A 13,881-nucleotide genomic window follows, 5' to 3' on the forward strand; every position below is an offset into this window, starting at 1 on the left:
TATATATATATATATATATATATATATATATATATTAGTTAGTTAGATAAAGATATAGTTCTTATGTGCATAATCCAGTTATTTATATACATTACAAACGAAAGATAATTAACTGACTAGATTATTATGTATTAATTTATAGAAATGTTACATTTGGACAATATATAATTATTCATAAAGAATGGTGTGTCTGACTTATAGTCAGAATTTTATTAAACTGATACTTTATTAAACTAATAGTTCAGACACTAAATTCAGATCTGATGAGTCACATTGCCACAGGGCAGTGTAAAATATCTGATATATGTGATTGTGACTGCATGTTTGTTTTATATATTGCATATGGATTTTAAGTATACTTATATAACTTTTTATAGATTTTATACAATACCTCTTGAAATGAAAAACTGTAAAACAAACATTATAGTTCAGACTCAAAATTCTGACAATACCATAGCACAATGCAAAATATACTGTGTATATACACACATATATGTGTGTGTGTGTGTGTGTACCTACTTAACCATATTTTGGGGACAAATTTGTACCCAAAAGTGAGCAAAAACCTGACAAAATTGTCAAAAACCTCCATTTGGGGACGTCCTCATTTGTAAAACTGGTATAAAAATATAGTAAACAATTTTTTGAAATTGTAAAAATGCAGAAAGTTTTGTTTTATATAACGCAGAAACCTGGGAATGTTGCTAGGCAATCATAAATTATTAAACTCTGTTTTGTGGTGTGCTTAACAAATACCTTTAATTCCTAGTTCTACACTTACTGTAAATACAAGTTCAAAAACAAGTTTGGCACACGTCCCTTCTCTGCACTGTCACATTTTTCCATGTTTCTTCTTGTGCTCTTATGTGTAAATAATGCTACCATGGTGTAGCACAGATTCTCTAGCATCTGGCACATTTCTCCCATCGTGTGGTATATACGATCATACTGGCCAACCCTATTTTAGAGCTTCTGTTGATTTATTCTTTCACCTTCCTTCTCGGTGTCAGGCCTCAGGCAGAGCTGCAGGGTTCATGTTAAACTAAAGCAAAGTGATTGTGAAATGCAGCTCCTCACTTAAGTGACATAATTCTCTCCTGCATCAGGATGCATTAAACTAACCTTAGCTGCACAGATTTTTTCCATTGGGGAGCATTTATTTCACAAGGTTAACTGAAGCCACAGAGCGTCACCGACTGGCTTTGTTCATTTCTTTTGGCCTTCACTGTCGCATTTCCTGCAGCTGGACACTCGTGGGCGGGCGCTGGGTGGATCTGCTGCAGGCAATCTTACTGGAACGACCTGCCAGCACAAGCAGCGTGCCAGCATCCCGGGAAACGCAGCCAAAAACATCAACGAGAGTGTGATTGCATCGCAGAGAGAGAGGCTGTAATGAGAGCAGCCGGGGAGCAGCTAAACACTAACAGGTTGCGTGACTAGTCGCCTCTCTCCACGCAGGGCCTGTCCAGGCTCATACACCGGAGGGCAAGAAAGGAAAACCAAACCAAGTCATTCAATAGAAAACACGTTGCGCTCGCTGTATATTGAAAAGAAATTCAAGACGGCTGACCTTTGTATGTCCTTTGTTTCTGTTTTGCATTAGGTTTCCCTTGCTCTCTTTGCCCAAGCCTGGTGTTTTTTGTGCGCAGGAATTGTTGTGGTATTGTAGCGTGTCTGCGTGACTCCCTGTGGTGTTTCTATGAATAATGATTAGAGCTTCTGAGGAATTTCTGTCATTGACAATGAATATGTTCCAGGGTGCTGGAAATATCCTTCTTTATTTCTTGATGTAATATCCAGGTGGAGGAAAGATACGGCGCTGTGAAGCTGTGATTAGACTCTCAGTGCTGTATTAAACTGGGGCTCCTCTTGTACACATCGCTTAATCCATACGTGTTTCCCGACCCCTCCAAGAGCGCCATTCTGATGATGTGTGCACTTCTGTACAGATAAAGGATGCACTTGGGAAAATAAATTCATTTGGAACTCGGTTATGATAGACACATTTTTTGACCCCTTGACCTTTGACTTCCACTGAGTGTCCAAACATTAAAGCTTTTAATCGCTCAAGCTCACATGGGCAAGGGCAACTTCATCTTCATTTTTGTCTCATCTCCTTCTCCTTTTCTCATCTTGTGTTCATTTTGATCATTCTCTTCTCATCTCATATTGTCTCTCATGCTTGTTTCATCTCATCCAGTGTGTCTTCCTCATCTTGTTTGTTCTCTTTCTTTCTGTCCTTCTCCATCTTGTCTCCATTTTCCACTCCTCTTGTACACATCGCTTAATCCATACGTGTTTCCCGACCCCTCCAAGAGCGCCATTCTGATGATGTGTGCACTTCTGTACAGATAAAGGATGCACTTGGGAAAATAAATTCATTTGGAACTCGGTTATGATAGACACATTTTTTGACCCCTTGACCTTTGACTTCCACTGAGTGTCCAAACATTAAAGCTTTTAATCGCTCAAGCTCACATGGGCAAGGGCAACTTCATCTTCATTTTTGTCTCATCTCCTTCTCCTTTTCTCATCTTGTGTTCATTTTGATCATTCTCTTCTCATCTCATATTGTCTCTCATGCTTGTTTCATCTCATCCAGTGTGTCTTCCTCATCTTGTTTGTTCTCTTTCTTTCTGTCCTTCTCCATCTTGTCTCCATTTTCCACCTTGTCATCTTTTCTTCTCTTCTTTTTTTTCTGGAATCATCTGTTCTGGTTTTTATTTTGTCTCTCATCCCTGTCTCATATGTTTTTCCTTGTGTCTCCTTGCTTCAGTTCTTGCCTCATTTTGCCTCTTTTCTTCTCATCGTGTCTTTCCTTCACTTTTGGTCTCATCTTGTCTCTCCTTCTCCTCTCATCTCATTCTTCTCTAATGTAATCTGGTGTGTCCTTCTCATAGTATCTGTAGTGTCTTGTCTCAGCTTCTCTTGTCTCTTTTTTCTCATCTTGTCCCCTTCTTTTCTTGTATCATCTGTTTTATTTTCATCTAGTGTCTCATCCCTGTCTCATGTCCTCTCCTTGCCTCTCTTTTTTTCAATTCTTGCCTCGTCTTGTCTCATTTCTTTTCATCTTGTCTCTCCTTCTCTTGGCTCTGATCTTGTCTTGCCTCTCCTTATTAATTTTGTTCCTGTCTCATCTCGTCTCTCATACTTATCTCATCTCATCTGGTGTGTCCTTCTTGTCTATACAATTTGTATCTCGTCTCAGCTCCTCTTGTCTTCTTCTTCTAATCTCAACCATTTCTTTTCTCATCTCATCTTTTCTTTCCTTTTTCACTTCTTGTCTCATATGTTCAATTCTCATCTAGCCTCTCATTCTTTTCTCAGCTCTTCTCCTTGCTTCAATTCTTGCCTTGTCTTGTCTCTTGTCTTCTCATCTTGTCTCTTCTTTTCATCATATCTTGTCTCTCATGCTTGTCTCGGCACCTCTTCTTTCCTTTCTCTCATCTTGACCTTTTCTTTTCTCACCTCGTCTCATCTTGCCTTTTTCCCTCCCTTTTTAATTTTTTCCCTTTCTTTTCTTGTCTTCTATTCTAAGCTTGTCTTTTGTCTCTCCGTCTCTTTTCATAAATTCGTCTTCTCATATCATCAACCTATTCTCTCATCTCATATAAAAAATTGCCAGAGAAAGAGTCATTTCTATTGATCCGATCAAAGCATGATAGCCCAGAATCACTTGTAGTCAGTCTGTAGAAATGAAGATCCATTATGGCAACAGATGAGCAGAGAATCTCCTTTTCCTTGAAGGACTGTGGATCGTATTTCAGTTGGAGAATTTCCCCAGGCCACGTCCCATTCAGCTGATTAATTGAGAACTGATCAATCAACAGCTAATCAATAATAGCAGGGTGGTACAGGCAGCATATGCATATTACAGCATGGGTGCAGGTGCGCAGGGCCGCTAATTGCAAAAATGTCAATACTGTATGCAAGCATGTGTGGCGGGAGCACTCAGGAAGTGGTTCAGGCCTGACTCACTCACTCTCTGTCAGATTTTTGGACCCGTTTTGCCTCCGTAGTTCTTCCTGTGTTTCCTTTTATGGTCTTTTTCCTTTTCTTGCTTAGTTTGATTACTTTATGATTCTATGCACCTTAGGGCTGGACGATATGGCCAAAATTTATATCACGATATATTTCTTAATTTCGGTCGATACGATATAATTCCGATATCGATATGAACACTATTAAAAAAGCCTCAGAAAAACGGCCAAGAACGGCCACAACAGATGTCTGTACCTACAAACTTATGAGTGGATTATCCCCTGTGATTCCTGGATTAAAGACTTTTGCTTGTACTGCACGTTTATCTCTCGTTCCTCCCACAGCGAATCGTGACACTCTCTCTTTCTGCCAAGATGTTTGTTGTCTCCATGTAAATTGTTTATATCCGTTCGGGCTTTGCTGGCATGAATAATTTGTAGCTTTATATAAATATTTGACTTTACACTTCTCATTAATATGCACAAATGATTGTCTCTCCAGAATAAGACCCCAACCACAGCACGCAGACCTCTGAAAATCTTCCTGTTTGAAAGTCCATTTGGAGACTTCTGTGCCAGGCACAGCAAACACACTCCCCATTATTGTACTCAATCCAAACACACGCATGCACACTTAATAATACACAAAATACATCCTTAAATACAGTGTATGTGTTTAAGTGTGTATCAGAGCTAGCTTTTGTGGTGTCTTAAAGGGATAGTTCACCCAAAAATTAAAATTATCCCTTGATTTACTTGCCCTCAAGCCATCCTAGGTGTATATGACATTCTTCTTTCAGACGAATACAATCGGAGCACGTAGCGCGATGACGTAGCACGTAGGCAAACGCGGTGACGAACACGGAAGTGACGAACGTGGAAGTGCAGAGGAGAGAGCAAAATAAAACACCAGTCACGAATTAGTAGTACAAAACGATTTCAGTATAAGCCAAGAGGACACTGGTTTTCCTTTGCTGTAAACAAAACTTGTTTCTCGCGAGACTCGCATATTCTCACCGGAGCTTATGCTACGTCTATGCCCTACGTCATCCACTGGACGCCACTCTCTCGTGAACGCACATACGACAATTAGCAGAAGTTAGAGATTAAGGTTTATAAAGTTGTAAAATATGGATATTTTTCTTACAAAAACTTTGGAAGTTTTTTATTAACTTCGGAAGGCCTTTATTAATGCCACGGAGCCGTGTAGACTTCTTTTATAATCGATGGGTGCAGTTTTTTGGACTTCAAATTTTGGGCTATCATCCACTACAATTATAAAGCATGGATTAGCCTAAGCATTATTTAATATAACTCTGATTGTATTTGTCTGAAAGAAGAAAGTCATATACATCTAGAATGGCTTGAGGGTAAGTAAATCATGGGGTAATTTTCATTTTTGACTGAACTAACCCTTTAAGCGCTCGATTTCCACACCCTCTCTGTCTGTTTTTTGACCTTCCTCTCATGGACAGATGCCAAATACACATGCACATATACACACACACACTAAATGATCTGTTGGGAGTGAACCTACATGCGTACACACAAAAACCAGACATTCTAATCTACATAGCAAATCCTGACAGAGGTCATGCAAAAAAACACAAGAGGAAGTAGTTATAAATAATGGCTGATGGTGTTGACTGCATGCGTTTGTGTATGTTGCAGGTAACATTTACATAAGTGCAGTACAGGAGGTGTGTGACCTCTGTGCCAGCAATGGGGTGGCGAGAACTGATGATTGACCTACTGCTACTGCTGTTGTTGGTGTCCCATCTGGAGGCTGTGAGCTTTCCTGAGGACAACATCCCTTTAGACGTTGTGGACCGACACTGTAAGAACCAGCAGACACCACACTGTTTCTGAATTGTCTCCATCTGCATAAAATCTTTATCAAGTTCTTAAAAAAAAAAAAAACACACACGGGTCTTTCTTCAGCTAGAGGTACCTTTGGCACTGCAGGCTTTTAGAAAGTAAACTGCCATAAAGCACACTTTTTTTACACTCTCACTAGTGCATCACATTTCCCATAAGCAATGGCTAGTGGATATACATACAACACAGAATGGATTATTTTTTTTATTTTTTTTTTTCAAAGGAAAAAAGGAGCCACAAAAATAGTCACACTTTTTGCATAATTTAACAAAATTACACTTGGGCAGACAATAATATTCTATAATATATGATAATATTCTAAAATTAAATTGATGTTTATCCATGTTTTTTTTTCTTATACACATATTTCCGTGTTTTAGGTGTCTATTTTATCCTAAACATTTTCTTCATTGACACTTTTGACTAACACTAACTTAAAAATAAACTTTAGTAGCTAAATTATTTGTGCTGGAAATGACATCACAAATTAAAGAAAATATAGAACATTTTGAGAATATTTAAATATTGAAATGGCTTGTTTCATTCTTGTTTTAATAAACAACATTATAATAATCTAATATAATACGAATAAATAATATATTTTTTGATAATGGATGTTTCTAGTTCAATATTGAAAGTCTGGGTTTGGTTCTATATTAAACCAATAAAAGCACAATAAGTAATTTGAAAGGTTGCAAAAATAAATGATGGTAAGGCATGGAAATTTTTGGGACATGAAAGTGCCTGTATTTTTTTGAAGAAACAACCATCCACATTCTTTGGAAGAAGACATACACAAATAGAGTCGTTGTATAACTGCTGTGCTCTGCAGTGAGAAAACACTCCAGCATGCTGACAGTGCATTCGCTGGACGTCAATGTGGGACCTGCTGGTGTAATATTCCTTACTTTAGCAAAGTCTTTCTTCAGGGCTGTTTAACATGTAATTGCCACAACCGATCAATACCAACATCGATCTCTGTTGACGCTAATACTGAATAACGGCGCATCTGTTTGTTCTGCAGATGCACGACAGTACCCCGTGTTCCGTGGACGCCCCTCTGGCAACGAATCTCAGCACAGACTGGACTTTCAGCTGATGACCAAGATACATGATACGCTTTTCATCGCGGGCAGGTAAGTCAGCACAGGATGTGGAAGCGAGATCTTCAACCGTTTGACCTGTTCAGACAGTTCAGATGAGCTGGTTGATGAACAGTAGAACTATGAGTAGTAATTTGTGTGTAAACCAATTCTTTCTCTCTCTCTCTCTCTCTCTCTCTCTCTCTCTCTCTCTCTCTCTCTCTCGCAGGGACCAGGTGTATTTAGTGAGTCTGAGAGAGTCCTACAGGAATGAGATTATTCCATACAGGGTGGGTTCACAGTAAATTAATTTATGACCAAAGTGCTCTTGTCTCACCGAGGCGTGACAAGTGATAAAAACTCTAAGTTAATCTAAGTTCCAATTCCAGTCATGGCAGCACTTTTTGTAAATCGCTAGGTTTCTGTTTCTGTCTTTCTGTCCCTGCCCATGGTGTAGTACATTGTTAATGATTAAGAGTGTGCGGGTGGGAAGCTGTGTCTAATGGTGATGGTGTGTGATGTTACAGAAGCTGACGTGGCGGTCAGGACAGGCGGACAGGGAGACATGTGCCATGAAGGGAAAGCACAGAGTGAGTCCTCCACCTTTTCAGCATAAATCACTTGTCACTGGTTCTGTATTATTTACAGCACTGAAGCGACCATAAATCTCACTATCTTGTCTTCCTCTCAGGACGAGTGCCATAATTTCATTAAAGTCCTGGTTCCGAGAAACGATGATCTTGTGTTCATCTGCGGAACAAATGGTTTCAACCCCATGTGCCGTTACTACAGGGTAGGTCATGCTGTTTATAAGGCCTATGTGACTGTCTGCCTGTTGTTTTGCTTTTAATAAGTGACTGTTTAATATGATTGGGAGCAGTTTTACAGTAAAATGAAGATAAGGACTCTGGATCTCTATATTTTCTATCTATTTCCCTCTCTTATTTAGTTGGATAACTTGGAGTTTGATGGAGAAGAGATCAGCGGTTTGGCCCGATGCCCGTTTGACGCCAAGCAGACGAACGCTGCCCTGTTTGCTGGTATGAGAGCTGTCAGGATAATGAGGAGGATGATGAATAACTTTGCCATGAATTTTAAAGGTTTTGGATAAAATTAACGCTCCAATGAGAGCCGAGACTGATGTTGCACATAAATCAGATGCCACGAGAACGTCCTGTCTTCACGCCAGCTCTTTTAGTATAGGCTACAGACAGGAACGGCACAACCTGGCGAGAATTAGTACACTTTGATATCACACATGCATCTGAATGAGTCTGTACAGGCCACATACTGCAAAAAAACTCTTAATCTGTATTTTTGTCTTGTTTGCTAATTCAAATATCAAAATATTTTTCTTGTTTTAAGCATTAAACTCACTAAATTTAATTAGATATATGGTTAAAACAATAAACTGTATTCATTATTATTATTATTATTATTATTATTATTATTTAGATAGCAGAATTTCTTTTTTTTTTTCAGTACCTGGAACATATAAAAGAGCAGGTGCAAGGAAGTAAAAATTAAATATCTTGTTCATTATATCTTGCATTTAAAAATGACCAGTGTTTTTTTGTTTGTTTTTTCGTTTGGTCTAAATAGACCTTTCCTCTGAGATTTGTTTCGCTTTTCTGTTTCGTTCTTGGTGTGAATAGGCGTTTAGTGTTCTGCGAATGTGTGCTGAATTCCAAGTACATTGCTTGAGTTGTATGTAATTGCGTAATGAAGCTGAAGTGTGTTTTAAGCTCACATATTTATGTCATAGATGGTAAGCTGTACTCAGCGACGGTGGCAGACTTCCTGGCCAGCGATGCTGTGATTTATCGCAGCATGGGAGATGGTTCTGCTCTTCGCACCATCAAGTATGACTCTAAGTGGTTAAAAGGTACAGAAACTCTCGCTTGTCTGCTTAATGTGCATGCTAGTCAGCATTTTATGCTAACCTTGTTGAACCCAGTACACATCTGACCTATAACTTGAACCGTAACTTAAAGAAATGAGTCGGTGTGGGAGAGCAGAAAATGGCGGTTGTTGATGTAAAATCCAGCTTCCTGTGGCACAAACTAGGTCAACACTCAGCCATTCCAAAAAAAACGCATCAAAATTTAACTTGAGGTCAGCGGCAGGGATGCTAATGCTTCTCTCTCTTTCTCTTCCAGAGCCACATTTTCTCCACGCCGTAGATTATGGGGATTTTGTCTACTTCTTTTTCAGAGAAATCGCAGCTGAGCACAACAACTTGGGAAAGGTATGACTCGCAATGTAATGCACAATGCTAACATTGCTACAGATGTTCACAAAACACACACAAAAAGTAATGTACCATGGTATTAGTGATGGTATCAGATGGTAATACCATGGTTTCTGAACTGTATTAATGTAGTTCTGATTTGTATGTTAATGTAGTATTCATAGGCATTTATTTAGAGATGAATGTTTGTCCCAGAGGGTCAATATATCATCCATTGCCTCAGGATTTGCTTTAAATTGGCCTATATAACGACTTCTTTATACCACAGACTAATGAATATTTAAGTTTAGTTAATATTGCAATCAACACCTGCATCGAGAGCAGGTTTTACAGTAGTGAATTATTAAGATGGTTGCATGGTGCTAATTCAAGACCTCTAGCACACTGCAGTTTTGTTCTAAGATAAAAAATAAAATGTTTCTTGCGTATATTTAGATTCAACTTAGCCACTGGGGAGATAGTTCTATTATTTAGAGAGCGATGCTGAGTTTCTCCCGCTATTTTTCTCTCGCTGCAGGCGGTTTACTCCAGAGTGGCTCGGATCTGTAAAAATGACATGGGAGGGTCTCAGCGGGTGCTGGAAAAACACTGGACATCTTTTGTTAAGGCTCGCCTGAACTGTTCCGTTCCTGGAGAATCGTTTTTCTACTTTGACGTCCTCCAGGCTATTACGGACATCATCGACATTAATGGGGTGCCTTCTGTGGTTGGAGTTTTCACCACACAGTTGAACAGGTAAAGCTTGCCACAATCCTTTCCACAAAATCTTCACATGGAAACAGGCTGAATAGCGCTAATGCCGCTGTTTCTGGCTTATTCAGTATCCCTGGCTCTGCGGTGTGTGCGTTCTCCATGGTGGACATTGAGAATGCATTCCATGGCCGTTTCAAAGAGCAAAAGACGCCAGATTCAGTGTGGACGCCATTTCCAGAGGAGAAGCTGCCAAAGCCCAGGTTGGTGCATGCACTAGTGCGTGACGGGCTAATCATTGCGACATTAATAACTAACAAGCGATAATTGGACATGCTGCATATTTAACCTGTGTGTGCAGTGGCCATATGGAGGCGGGTATAGATTTACAGGCATGTGGCACATGGCTCTTTGCCCTCTTTCCCTCAACCAGAACTGCATGTGTGTGTGTTTTGTCTTTTCAGACCTGGCTGCTGTGCGGGACATGGTTCAGCAGAGTCTTACAAAACTTCAATCGAGTTTCCAGACGAGACCCTTCAGTTCATTAAGTCACACCCACTCATGGACGCCTCAGTCCCCTCCATTGGAGATGAACCGTGGTTCACCAAAACAAGAGTCAGGTACGGACACAGTGCCACCATTCAGGGCAGTCTGAAAAACCTTGATCTGACACTCTCGCAGGATTTGCTGCAATTTTGACAAACAGCAAAGTCTGGCCACTTTGACAGGAAAAGCCACCAGCTCTCTTTGATTTATCTGAAATGGTTACATTTCATAATCAGAAAAAAATTGTTGATATCCATCAGAAAGAAATCTAATACTAGCACAGATTTTTACATAAAAACCTATAATTACAATACAACACACTGAACAGTTTGCCATCTTGACCCAATGTCAGCTGTTAAATAAGTATCGGGTAAACATTTTATAACCCTCCCAGCAAAGAGCGTTGGTTTCACATTCTAAACAACTGGCATGCCTAATTTAACTAGCTCAGGTCTTGATAGATGTCACGTTTCAACATGTTTTGTCCTGTGTCAGCTCAAGTTAAGCTGTTGTAAATTAGGCGTCTCCTTGCAACTGAAAAGCGGCCCTGTTTTTCCTTTGTCTTTGTAGGTACAGGCTCACGGCACTCGCCGTTGATAACACTGCAGGACCCCAGAAGAATTACACGGTGGTTTTCATTGGCTCTGAGGCAGGCATGGTCCTAAAAGTTCTGGCTAAGACGTCCCCACTGTCTTTGAATGACAGCATCCTATTAGAGGAGATCGATGTTTTCAACCAAGCCAAGTATGTTCTCATCCTATAATTGTCTCATGATTAGTCTCTAGGCACATTCTCTTTGACTTTAAATTGTGGGAAACTTATTTGTAGACACCAGAGTCATTTTATGAAGCAGTCTTGGCTATTTACTAAATGAGTAAATTAATATAAATGAGTCCCAAATTGTGACCTGAATGAATGTTTTGGATCCTTTGAGATGAGATTAGATCTGTTTAATGTGAAAGCGAAATGTTTTCACTCTCCCTCGTCAATGTGTGTGTGTTTTTTGTTATCCTTCTGCTGAACTGTGACTGAAGAAAACAGTGACTGACGGATAGATCCGATAATGTGATTTATCTGTTCTTCACCATCTCCCTCCGTCTGTTCTGTTTTTCTCCCAGGTGTTTATCCAGCAATGAGGACGATCGGCGAATTCTGTCTTTCCATCTAGATAAAGACACCCACACACTCTATGTGGCCTTTTCCAGCTGTGTGGTCAGAATACCACTCAGCCGCTGTGAACGACACAGTTCCTGTCAAAAGTGAGTCCTGAATGCAACACTGTTTATACAGGCAGCAAAATCTAATTTTTTTTGGCATATGCAATTCAAATACGTTTAATTTTTGTAGTCTGAACAGCACAAAACCTCTTTAACCATTGTGTAGTGTGTTTATTTTCCATATTGTGTTGGTATAAACAATATTTTTGGTGTGTTGCAGGTCTTGTATTGCATCTAGAGACCCCTACTGCGGCTGGATGGCACATGGAGCTTGTGAGCGCATTCCTGCAGCTGTGCAGTAAGTCAATCACGAAAATATTCAGATTTAACTAGAAAATGCAAGGAGGATATACTGAGAACACTAAACTGAACAATCGTCACTGGCAACCGATTTCCTACAAAGCTGAGCTAGATTCTTTCTTCTTCTCACTTAACAGTTATCATTTCCACTTTTCTTCATGAAACATATATTTTATGTTTTGATGCCTGCTGTTTTAAAAAAAAAACAAAAAAAAAAAACAGGCAAAACTGTATATATTAATGATGATGCCCAAAACGTGCATCCTTAGTACAAACTCAATATCTTATTACTCTTTTTCCTGTTTTGCAGAACTGGTTATGAGCAAGATGTTGAATACGGCAACACAGCTCACCTCGGCGATTGTCATGGTGAGCTCATCAACATGTGCCCCTTTTCAGAAACATTAGTTAGAAGTTGTGACGTCAATAACCCCCTCACACTCTCAGCTGACTGAAATTAACACATATGACACAAACATCATACTAATTCCTCTGACAATTAAACACTCACATGTTTACACATACATTGTGTAGGCTCCCGCCTTAACATTACAGAAAGTGAAAGAGCGATACAGCGTAAACCAGAGGAAAACAAACACTTTTTTATTCTTTTGTAATTTAATAAAAACTATTTTAGCATTTTTATAATTTCAGACTTTTATTTTTGTTATTTTATGCTGATTTCCTGTTCCTTTAATTCTTTTAGAATTTTTGGCCACTACATCAGCGCCAGATTTCAAATCATATGGCGACCCAACCTCTGGTTAGTTTCCTGTACTGCACTGATTTCATTCCTTGAGTTCATCTTTCTCCCTTTCTTTTCTCCTCTACTGCTGCACCTACCCTTATTCCTGTGCTTTTCATTATATTATCATTGAGAGGCACCTGATCTCTCAGCACCAGCTTGGCCATCATTTCATTCATTCATTCTTTCATTCTTGCATGGATATGTGCTGCCTCCACTTTATCATCTCCCTGGACTATATTGTCGTCTCCTCATTCTATTAGAGATAATCTTCATCCTTTCCCTCCTCTCAGGCTGAAATTTTCCTTACCTGAGACTCTGCACAGCCATTACTTCCCTGTAATGGTTCATAACATCAGAGTCAATCTCTAAAAATGTACCTCAATGAATCCTATAAACTGACGTACTGTATGACGTCCTGTCAGTATGCACTAACTCCAATCGTTACGTTGCGCCTATCATGGGCTCAGTTTCTATAACAGTTTGTTTGTCGCTACAGACATGGAGTTGCCATCATCGTCAGTCACAGTGCCCGCGACCTCTGAACCCATACAATCACCCCAAACCATCCCCACTCAGATTCCCCAACTCTTTGGCTCACGGAAATTTGTGCTCCAAGATGACCCAGCCACTTCACGTTCTGTTGAGCATATACCAGGTGTGCTGGAGGGTAAGGCCTTGACCAGAGCACTCTGCGCTGCTGCATGGAATTCTGGGTAATAGCTGCTATTAGTGCTGCTAGTCTACTGAGAGAGTGCATACATCTCTGATAGCAGCCCATTCCTTACCAGAATGGCATGATAAGCAATACTGCAGTAAGTCACACTACATTAACAAAGTAGGGATGCAGACTCCTAGTGCAAGTGCTCTTGAAAACTTTCGGGTCAGCACAATGCCTAGTTGTCTTGAAGTGTATTGAGATGATACAAGCAGCTATACTTGGATTCCATCAGCGTATAAAGCTTTTTAACCCTTTTAATGCATTTTCTTTGACATTTTTTGTTCAATCTGTCTTAAATGGCTACATCTTTATCTTCTTTCATCCTTTTCTTTCTCTGCCCATGGTTTTTGGTTTTAGGAAATCTTCCAAAGGCCTTGCCGCTAAGCAACACTTTTAAGCACTTCTCGAGCAACATTATTCACCAACTAACTCTTTCAAATATATGCGGACACTAACAACACTCACCCCCCC

The 13,881-nt window shown here is 39.7% G+C and overlaps 1 protein-coding gene across 1 annotated transcript in view; it reads left to right on the top strand.

Annotated features, from left to right (window-relative positions):
* LOC107692740 (semaphorin-6D-like) overlaps positions 1–13,881 on the top strand; it is a 21,946-nt gene that overhangs the window by 5,551 nt on the left and 2,514 nt on the right. The window contains exons 2-18 of the mRNA XM_016491910.1: positions 5,652–5,817; positions 6,883–6,994; positions 7,170–7,230; positions 7,468–7,530; positions 7,632–7,733; positions 7,890–7,980; positions 8,706–8,825; positions 9,100–9,188; positions 9,709–9,926; positions 10,013–10,144; positions 10,346–10,501; positions 10,998–11,171; positions 11,546–11,686; positions 11,865–11,942; positions 12,255–12,313; positions 12,651–12,707; positions 13,189–13,359. Coding sequence (XP_016347396.1) covers positions 5,703–5,817; positions 6,883–6,994; positions 7,170–7,230; positions 7,468–7,530; positions 7,632–7,733; positions 7,890–7,980; positions 8,706–8,825; positions 9,100–9,188; positions 9,709–9,926; positions 10,013–10,144; positions 10,346–10,501; positions 10,998–11,171; positions 11,546–11,686; positions 11,865–11,942; positions 12,255–12,313; positions 12,651–12,707; positions 13,189–13,359 — 1,939 coding nt within the window. The 5' untranslated portion in view covers positions 5,652–5,702. The remainder of the gene's footprint in view (positions 1–5,651; positions 5,818–6,882; positions 6,995–7,169; positions 7,231–7,467; positions 7,531–7,631; positions 7,734–7,889; positions 7,981–8,705; positions 8,826–9,099; positions 9,189–9,708; positions 9,927–10,012; positions 10,145–10,345; positions 10,502–10,997; positions 11,172–11,545; positions 11,687–11,864; positions 11,943–12,254; positions 12,314–12,650; positions 12,708–13,188; positions 13,360–13,881) is intronic.

This window comes from Sinocyclocheilus anshuiensis, unplaced genomic scaffold, assembly GCF_001515605.1.
Source record: "Sinocyclocheilus anshuiensis isolate Anshui unplaced genomic scaffold, SAMN03320099.WGS_v1.1 scaffold1131, whole genome shotgun sequence".
Classification (NCBI taxonomy): domain Eukaryota; kingdom Metazoa; phylum Chordata; class Actinopteri; order Cypriniformes; family Cyprinidae; genus Sinocyclocheilus; species Sinocyclocheilus anshuiensis.